Source organism: Heteronotia binoei, chromosome 8 (genome assembly GCF_032191835.1).
Source record: "Heteronotia binoei isolate CCM8104 ecotype False Entrance Well chromosome 8, APGP_CSIRO_Hbin_v1, whole genome shotgun sequence".
NCBI classification, from domain to species: domain Eukaryota; kingdom Metazoa; phylum Chordata; class Lepidosauria; order Squamata; family Gekkonidae; genus Heteronotia; species Heteronotia binoei.
The window spans coordinates 95,481,552-95,494,513 of record NC_083230.1 but is presented as its reverse complement, the minus strand read 5'-3'; the positions used below and the strand labels follow the sequence as shown (position 1 = coordinate 95,494,513).

General features: G+C 47.2%; 2 protein-coding genes across 2 annotated transcripts in view; both read left to right on the top strand.

Moving 5' to 3' along the window:
• DENND2A (DENN domain containing 2A) overlaps positions 1-12,962 on the top strand; it is a 367,380-nt gene that overhangs the window by 316,514 nt on the left and 37,904 nt on the right. The gene's annotated exons all lie outside the window — the stretch shown is intronic.
• Positions 1-12,962, top strand: part of KDM7A (lysine demethylase 7A) — a 91,494-nt gene that overhangs the window by 42,625 nt on the left and 35,907 nt on the right. The window contains exons 8-9 of the mRNA XM_060245670.1: positions 3,096-3,183; positions 3,780-3,886. Of these exons, the coding sequence (XP_060101653.1) occupies positions 3,096-3,183; positions 3,780-3,886 (195 nt within the window). The remainder of the gene's footprint in view (positions 1-3,095; positions 3,184-3,779; positions 3,887-12,962) is intronic.

Genomic DNA, 12,962 nt, shown 5'->3' with positions numbered 1-12,962 from the left:
TTGTGACTTTTAATATTTGATTCATATAGGTAAAAAGGAAGATTTGAAAACAGGAGTATGAGGAAAGTTTGGGGGGGGGCGGTGAGCAGTATAGTAGCCAAGTTTGCAGACAATATTAAATTATTTCGGATGATGAAGAGCTCTAAGTGGATCTCTCTAAATTGGGTGACTTGGCAACGAAATATCAAATGAATGTGAATAATTGTAAGACAATGCATATTGAAATAACAAATTCTGATTTCAAGGCATATGCTGATGGATTCTGAACTGACTGAAAGAGATCTTGGGGGTTGTAGTGGAAAGCTCTAAGAAAATGGCAACCCAGTGTACAGCAGTGAAAAAGGCAGACTGCATGCTAGGAATTATTAGGGATGGGAATGAAAATAAAATGGCCTATATTGTAATACCCTCCTGTAAAGCTGAGGTGCTGTAATCATTTGGAATACTGTGTGCAGTATGGTATTGCAGAGCTGGCAAAAGTACAAAGGAGGGCAGATAAAATGATTAGAGAGTTGGGACACCTTTTCTATGAGGAAAGGTTGGAGAACTAGCATGTCTACCTTTAGCCACTAGAAAATGGTGGCTAAGGGGAGACATGCTGGAGGTTTAAGTGAGGAATAGGAAGTAGACAGAGCATTTCCCCCCTTTCCAAAATACTAGAACTCGGGGATATCCAATTAAATTGTTGAGAAATAGGTTACAGACAGAAAAGAAACTTCTTTATTCAACAAGTAATTAAACTGTGGCATTCAGTGCCAGGGGAGATACTAATTCTCACAAGCATAGCTTTAAAAGGAGATTTAGATATATGGAAGGAGAAGTCCATCAGTGGCTACTAGCTATGGTGACTGAAGGGAGCCTCCATCTACAGAGGTAGCAAACCTTTGAATACTAAATGCTGAGATGCAGCAGAAGGGGAGGATTGCGGCTTCAACACCTTGTTTGTTTGGTCCTTCAGAGCAATTGCTTGGCTGCTGTCTGAAACAGGATGCTGGACTAGATAGACCATTGGTCTGATCCAACAGACTCTTCTCATGTTCAGTAAAATTATTTGCACATCGTATTTTGTTGTTTTGTGTTCCCCTCAGTCCTTGGTTTATTCATTAAACATTGTAAGGCATATAATCCTAACCTTAGTTTTAAGATGACACTTAGTTTTAGGCTAACAGATGAGAGGGTGAGAAATCCATGCTTGGAGCTCCCATGGCTCTTAGTGTACATCTGGCAGCCATGGTGGTGTGGGTCCTCATCATTTATGTGTCCTTGTTGTATATCAGCAGCAGGGAAAACAGCGCAAGGAGCACAAGGTTAATCCCCAACCCCCACAGTTGATATTGATGTTTCTTAAAACAAACACACCAACCTGGAGACACAGTCATGGATCGCCTGCCATTGTAGTTGCTTTGGCCCTGGCTCCATTGCATGTTACACTAATATGCATAAGAAAATATATATAAAGAAAATTATTGTGCGTTACATTTGTATGTCTATTTCAGTGCAACAGTAAAATATAATTTTTGGCCCTATATTACCTTGGCCACCTAATTTTTTTTAAATCTGATATTCATGCTTAGGATTTAACAAATATATTGGGAAGAAATTTACTACTGTGGACTTGTGTCTTGCACCGTTTAGACTTCCTTTGAGAATGGCATACACTACCAAGAGGCACTGTGGCCAAATGTGCCTTTATAGTATGTAGGATCAAATTACTGAAGGACTTTATTGTTTGCAATGTTCCTGAAAAGCTGTTTGGAGCCAATATATGTCCCAGTGCACTGGTAAAGAGTGGTATGCTGTCCTCTTAGGAAGTTGGGAAATGCATTCTTCAGGAGAGAGCTTTGTATAGTGTCTAGACGTGAGTTAAAAGGGACATAATGGAACCCAAAGCTTCATAGGGAAAATCACAGTAAGGAGCATTCATCCTCCCATTTCTGTTTTTTTTTGTTACAATGCTTGAGTTTATGAATCTGTCTCCACTCTATAGTTTAACTGAGTCTCTCATAGGTTGAATATTATTCTGTATATGTCAGCTAATAATTGCTCCTAGGGGCACTGTTTAAACACAGTGCAAGGAATTAATCTAGCTCAATGAGCAGATTTTTTTTTAAAAAAAATACTAAATTCTAAGGATATTTCAGCTGGAGTAGTAGAAGTAATATAACATCTCAGTAATATTCAGTGAATTAAAGGATGTTCTGATTTCTGGACAGAGTTAGGCAAAAATAATACTTTGTTCTTTATTTATTTATTTATTTATATTAAGATTTATACCCCGCCCTTCTCACCTAAGTGTCTCAGGGCGGCTTACAACATAATAATTAAAACAACTTCAGTTTAAAACATTTAAAAATACAATTAAACCATAAATTAGTAAAAAACAAGATAGAATAAAACCGGCGGCCTATAGATACATTTTGTTCCATCCAAGATGTTTTACATTGTCAGCTAATGTCATAGGCCTGCCGGAAGAGGACTGTCTTGCAGGCCCTGCGGAATTGCCCTAGATCCCGCAGGGCCCGCACCTCTTCCGGCAGCTGGTTCCACCAATAAGGTGCCGTTATTGAGTAGGCCCGATCCCTGGTGGATTTTATATCTCACTGGTGAACTGAGGTTTGAGAAAGATCTTGAGGAACTGCATTAGGAGTCTCCTGTTGCCACTTTCCAAGCATATTTTCTTTGTGTATGTTTGTGTGTCAGAGTGCCACAATGAGACACAAGAGTGTAGGAATGTCTTTGTTCACCACTAAGATTAGTAGCTGTTAAAACTAGGGTTCCCAATCTCCAAGTGGTGGCTGGAGATACCCTTCTATTGCAACTGATCTCCAGATGACTAGAGATCACCTGGAGAAAATGGCCAGTTTGGAAGTTGGACTCTATGGCATTATGCTCCAAAGCACATCCTTTTGAGGCTCCACCCCCAAATCTCCAGGTATTTGGAGCTGGCAAGTCTAGTTAAAATACACATTGTATTAATGTGTTGGATCTGTAGCGTCATTATCCTGCCCTCTGAATCAACAAAATATAATGATACTGTACAGATTACTGTCTAATGAAAACATGTGGAGATATTCAGGTTCCACTTGTCATTTCAGGCTGGATTCATGCGGTGCTCACATCTCAGGACTGTATGGCTTTTGGAGGAAATTTTTTGCACAACCTCAATATTGGCATGCAGCTCAGGTTGGTCTTGGAACTTTCTCTGTTCTGTGTAACTTATCCACAAGTTTAAACATTTCTGCCATTTAATTGATCTCATAGTTTTAAATTAGGTTAAAGTGAGGCTTTGCTGTTTTTTCTGGTGACTGATGAGCTTTTACAAAATTAATCTCCAACCTGAAACAAATGTTTTGTTCAGATCTTTGCCTTTGGAATTAAATACAATAATGTGGGAGATAACCTCAAAAGATACTGAAATTTGTTAAGCCTGATAACGGGATTGAAGTAAACAATAACATTCCTTTAAATTTAGTATTAATGTTGGTGTGTGTGTATATATCTAATCTATCTATACTCTTACAGCAAAATCTGCTAACGCTTTATGTAAAGCTGGATTTATAAAGAAAAGCTTCATAGCACTGTATTCAAGAGTTGAGTCTAATAAGGCCAAACTTGTCAAGTTTAGTCTAACTTTGTCATATTTTGGTTGTACTATGCTTGAGTCTAAATGTATCTGGTTTTTCATGGTCTGCTTCATTTTGCTTCTGGTTATAGTTTGGGTGAACACTTTTGACATACCAAATATTGCATAAAATAATCCTTCTGAATTGTTTATTTAGGTGTTATGAAATGGAAAAAAGGCTAAAAACCCCAGATCTTTTCAAATTCCCTTTCTTTGAAGCCATCTGTTGGTTTGTGGCCAAAAACTTACTGGAAACTTTGAAAGGTAACGAATTTAATGTTTTAAAAAGATCTTGAAGCTAGGCTTTTTCATATAAGTTGGATGAAGACCCATGCCTGATCACATCAGAAGAGGGCCAGATTATTTTACACTTTCTGACTGGGAAATATCAGTGTAGCTACTCCATTTAGTTCTTACATAGCAAAAGTTTTACTAATTTAAAAAGTTTGCAGTAAACAACACTTGCTTATCCTGTGCATTGCAGAATTCACAGGCTGTGAGTGACAAAGGAAAAACTGTATCAAGTTCTATTTCTTGTAGAGGTTTACCTGTGTATGTATCAGTAAATTTATATGGAGGTGAAAAGGTACTTGTTTGAGAAATATATGCACTTAAGCTCAGCCGTCTAAATTTACAGAGACAGATGCAGCTATCTGCAGACACTCATAAAAATGTTTGCTACTTCTCTCTGCCTCTACCAGTACTCAAGACACTGAGCCCTGACTCCTCTATTTAGGGCAGCAGTCTCTCTAAGAGCAGCTTTCCCCCAAACAACAGTAGTAAAACATACTTCTAGAGAAACATAGCTTGCATAGCACAAATTCATACATGTTCAGTTCCGTGGGAGAAGTGACTAAAGTTTTCAGCTAGTTAGTTCTTGTGATTGTATGTGTGGTGGTGGGGTAAATGTGTGAGAAACACACAGCTCATGGACATATAAAAAAGTTTGTCAGGCTCCTATCTGTTTCTTAAGGTTGAAGCTGATAGCCAGGTGTGAGAGACCAGCAGGGTCAGCTTGTGGAGAAGTGACCACTGATTTTTTCTGTCCCCTTCACCCAGTACCTCAGGCACACAAACTAAAATTGTCAGAAAATAACTAAGCACCAGACATTTTCGAATACAAAACCAAAAAGTATATTTATTAGTTTACAAAAGGCAAGGAAGGGAGTGAAATAATAGTAATTGATTGGTATTTAACAGATCAGTTGGCAGGCAGGTGTTCAACTAAAACAAACAATCTCTAATCCCCAGAGATGTTAACAGGTTGAAGGGTTATAAAATGTAAAACTGGCAGAAGATATACAAAACTAACAAGACTAAACAGGCAGGAAGTGCTTCCTTATCCCTAGGAAACACTCTAATGATTATAGAATATAAAAGGGTCACACACTCTTTGCCTTTCACACTGAAAACAATCTAAGAACATAAGAGAAGGCTAATGGCCCGTCCAGTCCAACACTCTGTGTCACACAATGGCCAAAAAACCAGGCGCCATCAGGACACTAGAAGCCCTCCCACTGTGCCCCCCCACAAGCACCAAGAATACAGAGCAAGAATCTGACTTGTGCTAGAATTTTCCCAAAACACATTAGCATACAGGCACACCCCAGACCTTAGAGTGATACTTCAGGACTCACACCCTTGAGTGCTATCTCACAAGCCCCTCAATCCTGTGTGTCTCAGTCCCACCCAACTAGTGTCCCTGGCTGTCTCCTGGGATTTCTTCTCAGCCACAAGGATCTAGTCTCTCCCTCAATGTGGTTGTGTGTTCTTAAATTAAACCAGGAGTCTACCCTGAAGTGCTGACAGATCTTCTCGGCAGAGTCCTCTGTTCCCTTTTGCTACCGCTCAGAGAGTTTCTTCACAGAAAGAGCCTGGTCTTTGCCCTTTCTTCCAAATAACTCTCTCACAGTCAGAAACTCAAATCCAGTCCGGTCTCAAGGAACTCAGCTCACAGGCTGTTCTCAGCTCCTTCCCAGTTGCTTGTTACAACTGAACTCCTTCAGTACTGAAACTGAGCTAAACTGTGAGGCGTCCCCCCCCCACAAGCCTTCGTGCAAATTGATACATTTCGTATCCATCTGCGGCTCAGCCAATCAGAGCAAGCTGTTCTCTGCTTAGGCTAACTGCTTTAGTCCATTACACCAGGTTTTCTGGAAATCCAGTTTAAAAATACAGTCTGAGATCACTTAATCATATATTGATGCTGGAGAACATTTCAAGATTATTCTTTGTAAAGGTTTAGAGTTCTTTAACCCATAACAGTGGTATAGAGGAATATAGGAATTTGTACAAAACAATTGGAATTTATTATATGAATACTTCCTTTGAGTATTGCTTTTGAATATTCAAAGCACTTCACATACGTTATTGAGTTATACTTTACTTGTATTGCAAGTAAAGTCCCAAGGCTATTAGAGGATGGCTTGCCTCAGTTGGGGCTGTTATACTTGATGCTGAAATTCCATAACTGGATGTTCTATAAGGCATTGGGGGCTTCATATATATTGGGGCTGTAGTGTCAGCTAAATGAGGGCTAATACCTCTACCCGCGCACCCCCAAAAACCCAAAACATACTATAAGCCCTCTTAAGGAGGGAAAAAACCAGGTATCCTTCTTATATTTGCCTCTATTCCCTACTGGCACCTAAAACTTCCAGCAGGAGATGGGAGAGCTACCCACAGCCCTGATCAATATTTCTACTTTTATGCCCAACATCTGCGTTTTATGGCCTAATAATATATCTGGAGTTCAGTCATGCAACTCCAGAATTGGGGGGGGGACCATGCCCCAACTTCCGCCCCCCCGACTCAGGGCCCCCAACCAGCTGGGAGGGCCTTTGTCACCTTTTCCTCCCTCCCCAGCCATTCAAATCACTCAGGAGGTGTGGCAATAGCAGCCATCAGCTTTCAGGAGCAATTTAAAGACCCCAGCTGGTCAGCAGGGTCTTTAAATAACTCCCAGAGGCTGGCAGGGGCGGGGCAGTGGAGAAGGAAGGTCGGTTGGGGGCATAGTGTGGGGATCTTTTAGGTGGGGGGCTCTTTTTAAAAATTCAGGGGGTTCCTGAATTTAATTTTTTTTTTTAAATTCTGGCTACGGCCCTGCATTTAAGACATTTGCTTTTAGGTAAAGACAGTAAAATGCACTTTAGTGATCTGTTGGCTAGTAGGATTATTTATAGGTCTGATTCATTATCCATTTCCTTATTTTTTTACATTTGAGAAGAGTATGCATCATAGGGATAAAACTGGTGTGTTAAGCTATAGATTATAAGTATTAATGAATCTTCTTCGTGGTCTCTGTGCTTCACACTCATGGGATAGTGCGCCTGCGCCGATCCCCGAATCGGTAACTGAAAAAGCCCGGGATTTTTTCGCGCTCGGCGCCAGTGAGCATGCGCACGCGACCCACTGCGCATGCCCACCAGCGCCCGCGCGACAATCCCGCCAGTTCCTTTCTGACCGCCGCGCTAGAGAGGTTCACTTTCTGCTTCCCCGGTCGGTGAGATTTTTCCTTCTCTTGTTTTTTTGCCCGTTTCGCTGTGTAGATAGTTCCTTAGTTAGTCATAGTGTATAGTTAGATAGTTAGATAGTGTTTAGTAAAAAAAAAAAAAAAAAAAAGCGTTTTTTTCCGTTTGTCTGGCGGCCTTGCCCCTTGGGGCGCTCCGCTTTCGCTTTCCCCCACTTTTCTCTCAGTCGTTTTTAACTGAGAGTTTTTTCTCGGGCGGCTGCTTATGGAAAGTCGCTGGGGGTTTTTCAAGCGCTGTCGTGCTTGCGGCAAGAAGATCGCCCCTCCGGACGGCCATTCCCTTTGCCTGCTGTGCCTTGGAGAAACGCACAGGGTAGAGTCGTGTCCGCATTGCCTTCGGTTCTCTAAACAGACTAGAAAGAACCGCGCGGCTCGATTATCGGCGGCACTGACTGAATCGGCGCTTCGGCCTCATCGACCGATGGAGTCATCGGCACCGAAGTCGACCGACACCCCGGCACAGGAGCTCGCATCGGCCGATGCCGCTCCGATATTGACTTTGGATCTGCCGGAGGAGCGTGGCGCTACAAACCGTTCCCACGAGGGTTCGAGTACGCCCGCTGAGAAACGCCGAGAGGACTCGGGGACCCGAGCTCCTAAGAAGGCGAAGGCGAAGTCGAAGGAGAAGCGCAAGCGACCCCGCACTCCTTCCCCGTCGGGCGATGCACCGACTTCGACAAAACCGTCAAAGTCGGCGCGGGTCTCTCCGATTCGGAGTCCATCAGTCCGTCGGCTGTCGGCGTCAGAGCACGAGCCTGAGATCGACCTCACACAACGGTCCTCATCTTCCGGCTCCCGTCGGCGGTCGATCAGTGATTCGGCGTCGGAGGTGGATGCTTCGGCACCGGTCGTAGACCCGCCGTTCAAGCCCCGACAGAGGCGAGAGCGATTTCCCATTCTCCAGCGCTTCCCGATACCACCATGGGAACAGCGCAGGTGGCAGCCTCCCTACTCCAGATACGAATCCGTTCGTTGGTACCCCGACGACTATCCAGACTGGGAGCAAGCGTCGGAGTTTTCTTCGATGTCGAGGGTTTCACATCGATCCCGAAAGGCGTCGGCATCGGTTTCGGTTCCCCCAGACCGTCAGCTGGTTCCGATCGAGACCCCGCTAAGACCACCGCTGACTCAGCTTCCACCTCGAGAATCGACCCCGATGTTCTCGGAGCACTCTACCCAGCGAGACTCCTCTTCGTCGGAGTCGGAAACTGAAGAGCAGGAGTTGGAACCCTCACCGGGCCCCCAAACGGCGGAAGATCTCCCGATTTCGCCGTCGGAGGATCTTAAGTCTTACGGAGACCTCGTGAGGCGAATTGCTGCTACCCTCAAACTGCCTGTAACTCAGCCGGAGCCTGTAGTGGATGACAACGTGTTTGACATCATGCAACGCAACACGTCCACTGCAGTGGCCCTGCCGGTCACCAAGGTGATCCTTCAGGCCATCAAGGAACCTTGGAAGAAGCCTTCTTCGACACCGGTCTCTTCCAAACGGCTGGACCATATGTACAGGGTCCAGGAGGCAGGGGCCGAATTCTTATTCACCCACCCGCGTCCGAACTCGGTGGTGGTCTCATCCTCGTCGAAGGCCAGGAAGGTGCATTCCTCCCCGCAGGACAAGGAGGGCAGGAAGATTGATGTCATGGGCCGCAAGGTTTATTCGGCGGGGGCTCTCGGCATTAAGGTGGCCAACTACGCTGCATGCATGGCCAGATATCAGTTTGCAGTGTGGGAACAGCTCTCCCCCTTCCTCTCCTCTTTAAGCGAGGATAAGAAGACGGCGGCAATGAAATTGCAGAGGGAAGGCCTCGTTGTGGCCAGACAGCAGCTGGCCGCGGCGAAACATATGGTTGAGGCTTCAGCCAAGGCTATTACTTCGGCAGTTTGCATCCGCCGGCACTCCTGGCTCAGGTCAACGGCACTCCATCAGGACACCAAGACCTTTATTGAGGACTTACCCTTTGAGGGTGATGGACTTTTCAGCGCCACAACTGACACGGCGCTGCAAGAGTTTGACAAGAGTGTCAAGACGTCTAGGAACTTGGGTGTCCAGTCGTCCTCCAAGTCCCCTAAATCCAAGCAATGGTCCAAACCCTGGTCCAAAAAACCGTACCAAAAGTTCTCCCCGGAGCAGTGGCGTCCTCGTTCTCAACAGCCCGAAAGACCATCCTACTCCGGTAACGGCAGAAACCGTTACGGGGGCCAGCCTTCTAATAAGTCTAAAGGGGCCCGGCCACAGAAGCAGGGGGTTTGACTTCCCGCTGGCACGCGTCATCGCTCCCACTGTCGACTCCTCCATCCGTCTACGCCCTTTCCTGCCTGCCTGGGAGTTGATCTCCACAGACAGGTGGGCTCTGTCCATCGTCAAAGAGGGCTACACAATAGAGTTTATTCAGACCCCAGACCAGTCCGTGGTAGTTACCACTCCCCCTTCCCCACCTCTGCTGGCGGAGGTGAACAACCTCCTACAGAAACAAGCCATAGAGGAAGTTCCATTGGAGGCCAGGACAGGAGGTTTTTACTCCCGCTACTTCCTGGTCCCCAAACGGGACGGGGGCCTGAGGCCTATCATGGACCTTCGGAGTCTGAACAAATTTATTCGGTACCAGAAGTTCAGAATGGCCACGCTGCAAACAATCCTGCCCCTCATCAATCAAGGGGACTGGATGGCGACCCTGGATCTCAAGGATGCCTATTTTCATGTCAGCATTCATCCTGCGTTCAGGCGTTTCCTAAGGTTTGCAGTGGGTGCTCGGCATTTCCAATTCAGGGCCCTGCCCTTTGGACTGTCTACTGCCCCTCGGGTGTTCACGAAGCTGATGAGTGTGGTGGCTGCCCATCTTCGTCTGCAGGGAGTCGTCGTCTTCCCATACATCGACGACTGGCTTCTTGTGGCGAGGTCGAGGGAGAGTCTAACAACTCACATTGCTATCACTCTGCGTCTTCTCGGCACCCTGGGGCTGCAGATCAACCTGGAGAAGTCCCATCTCACTCCTTCAAGGACAGTCCAATTCATAGGGGCTCTATTAGACACACAGCAGCATCGAGCATTTCTTCCTTCGCAGAGAGCGAAGGACATCATCGCTCTGGTACAACTTCTCCGAAGACGGCGGTGGGGCACAGCCCAGCAGCTCCAGCGGATGTTGGGGTTGATGGCTGCGACGACAAGCGTGCTACGCTTCGCAAGACTGCACATGAGAGGCCTACAGTTATGGTTCTTGCGCCATTTTCGACCTCTCAGAGACTCACCTCGAAAGAGGTTCACCATTCCACTGGGGACTCTCCGCTCACTGCAATGGTGGGGAGTAGAGAGCAACATCTGCCAAGGGGCTCCTTTTCATCTGCCGACTCCTACAGTGACCATCGCTACCGATGCTTCCATGTGGGGGTGGGGAGCTCATCTGGAAGATCTATGTGTGGGAGGCCAGTGGACACCAGAACTGCGTCGGTGCCATATAAACTATCTAGAACTGCTGGCGGTTCACTTCGCCCTTCGATCTTTCCGTCCACTGTTAGCGGGAAAGACTGTGGCATTGCTTACGGACAACACCACTGCCCTGTGCTATATAAACAGACAGGGGGGGACTGTGTCTCGCAGGCTATGCTCGCTGGCGATAGATCTCTGGGAGGAGTGCCTCCAGTGGGACATTTTTGTAAAGGCCACACATCTGCCGGGGGTCCTCAACATACAGGCGGACTCTCTCAGCAGGGGGGGAGCCTCCCCACACGAATGGGAACTGCATTGGAGGTTCCTAGAGCCAGTGTTCCAACTTTGGGGCTACCCGCAGTTGGATGTTTTTGCCACAGCGCGGAACAAGAAGTGCCCCTTGTTCTGTGCAAGGGGAGGTGCGGATCCGGCGTCCTTGGGAGACGGACTCCTACTTCGGTGGGAGGGCTGGTTCCTGTACATGTTCCCGCCCTTACCTTTGCTGACGAGGGTGGTTCACAAGCTAGTGCAGGAGAAGCCGCGCTGCATCCTAGTGACTCCGTGGTGGCCCCGTCAGAGCTGGTTCTCGATTCTGCTCCAGCAGTCGAGGGGGACCTTTTACCAGTTCCCGGCAGAACCGGACCTGTTGTCGGCCCAGGGCGGGCACGTGCTCCATCACAACGTGCCTCACCTGAAACTGACAGCGTGGTTCATCGACCCCTAGACTTTTCCTCTAGGGTCCAGCAGGTGCTTCAAAGCAGCAGGAAACCTTCCACCCGCGCCTCTTATGAGAGGAAGTGGAAGAAGTTTAGCAAATTTGTAGCTGACTCCCCGTTGCCGCCCGCCTCGGTCGGGCTGTCGGCAATCTTTGAGTTTCTTTTGTCCTTGATGGACGAGGGACTGGTTTTCTCCTCCATCAAGGTCTACCTAGCAGCTATTTCTGCTTTCCATGGTTCGGTTGAGGGTTACACCGTTTTTGCTCACCCGCAGTCAAAAAGATTCATGAAGGGGCTGTTTCGCCTCCATCCCCCTTCTAGATCCCCTCCACAGTTGTGGGACTTGACTTTGGTTCTGGACAAGTTGACTCGCCGTCCCTTTGAACCTATGGCAACGTGTTCCCTGCAACTCTTGTCTTGGAAGACTGCATTTTTGGTTGCAATCACTTCAGCACGTCGTGCGGGGGAGCTCATGGCAATGAGGTGTGACTACCCATACCTTGCCTTTCGGGAGGCTGGGGTTTCTTTGGCTCCGGACATTACATTCCTTCCTAAAGTGGTCTCCCAGTTTCACCTTGACTTAGAAGTCTGGTTGCCTACCTTTTTCCCTAACCCTTCCTCGGATGAGGAACGCAGGCTGCATGCGTTGGATGTTAAGCGTGCCCTCCTGTTTTATTTGAATCGTTCACGGGGGTTTCGTAAGGATAATCAGCTTTTTGTCTCCTACTCTGCCCCCAAGTTAGGGTCCAAGATTTCGTCTCAAAGACTTTCCAAGTGGCTCACTGAGACGATCAAACTTTGTTATTTGTTGGCTAAGAAGCCTTTACCTGGACCTGTTCGTGGACACTCCACAAGGGCGATGGCCACGTCGGTGGCATTCCTGAAGGGCGTGTCCCTGTCTGATGTCTGCAAGGCGGCTACCTGGTCTTCTCCGCATGCCTTCATGAAGCACTACGCGCTGGACGTGCATGCTCAGCAGAGGACTCGGTTGGGAGCTGTGGTGCTACAAGCTGTTTCTTCGGGCTGACCGTCTTCCCACCTCCAGGTATGCTTGCTTGCTAATCTCCCATGAGTGTGAAGCACAGAGACCACGAAGAAGATAGACAGGTTGCTTACCTGTAACTGTGGATCTTCGAGTGGTCATCTGTGCATTCACACTACCCGCCCTCCTTCCCCGCTGCTGACGGTCTCTTTCCAACAAGGGGCTCTCGGCGGTCAGGAAGGAACTGGCGGGATTGTCGCGCGGGCGCTGGTGGGCATGCGCAGTGGGTCGCGTGCGCATGCTCACTGGCGCCGAGCGCGAAAAAATCCCGGGCTTTTTCAGTTACCGATTCGGGGATCGGCGCAGGCGCACTATCCCATGAGTGTGAATGCACAGATGACCACTCGAAGATCCACAGTTACAGGTAAGCAACCTGTCTTTATATATGGTTGAAAACTGGAATAGTTTCCATAAAGCAGCTGAGAGAAAGGATCACAGTAGAGTTGCCAACTCCAATTCAAGAAATATCCGGGGACTTTGGGGGTGCAGCCAGGTGACATTGGGTTGGAGCCAGGAGCATGGAGCAAGGTTGTGACAAGCATAATTGAACTCCAAAGGAAGTTCTGGCCATCACATTTAAAGGGGCCGCACACCTTTTAAATGCCTTCCCTTCTATTGAAAATAAAGAA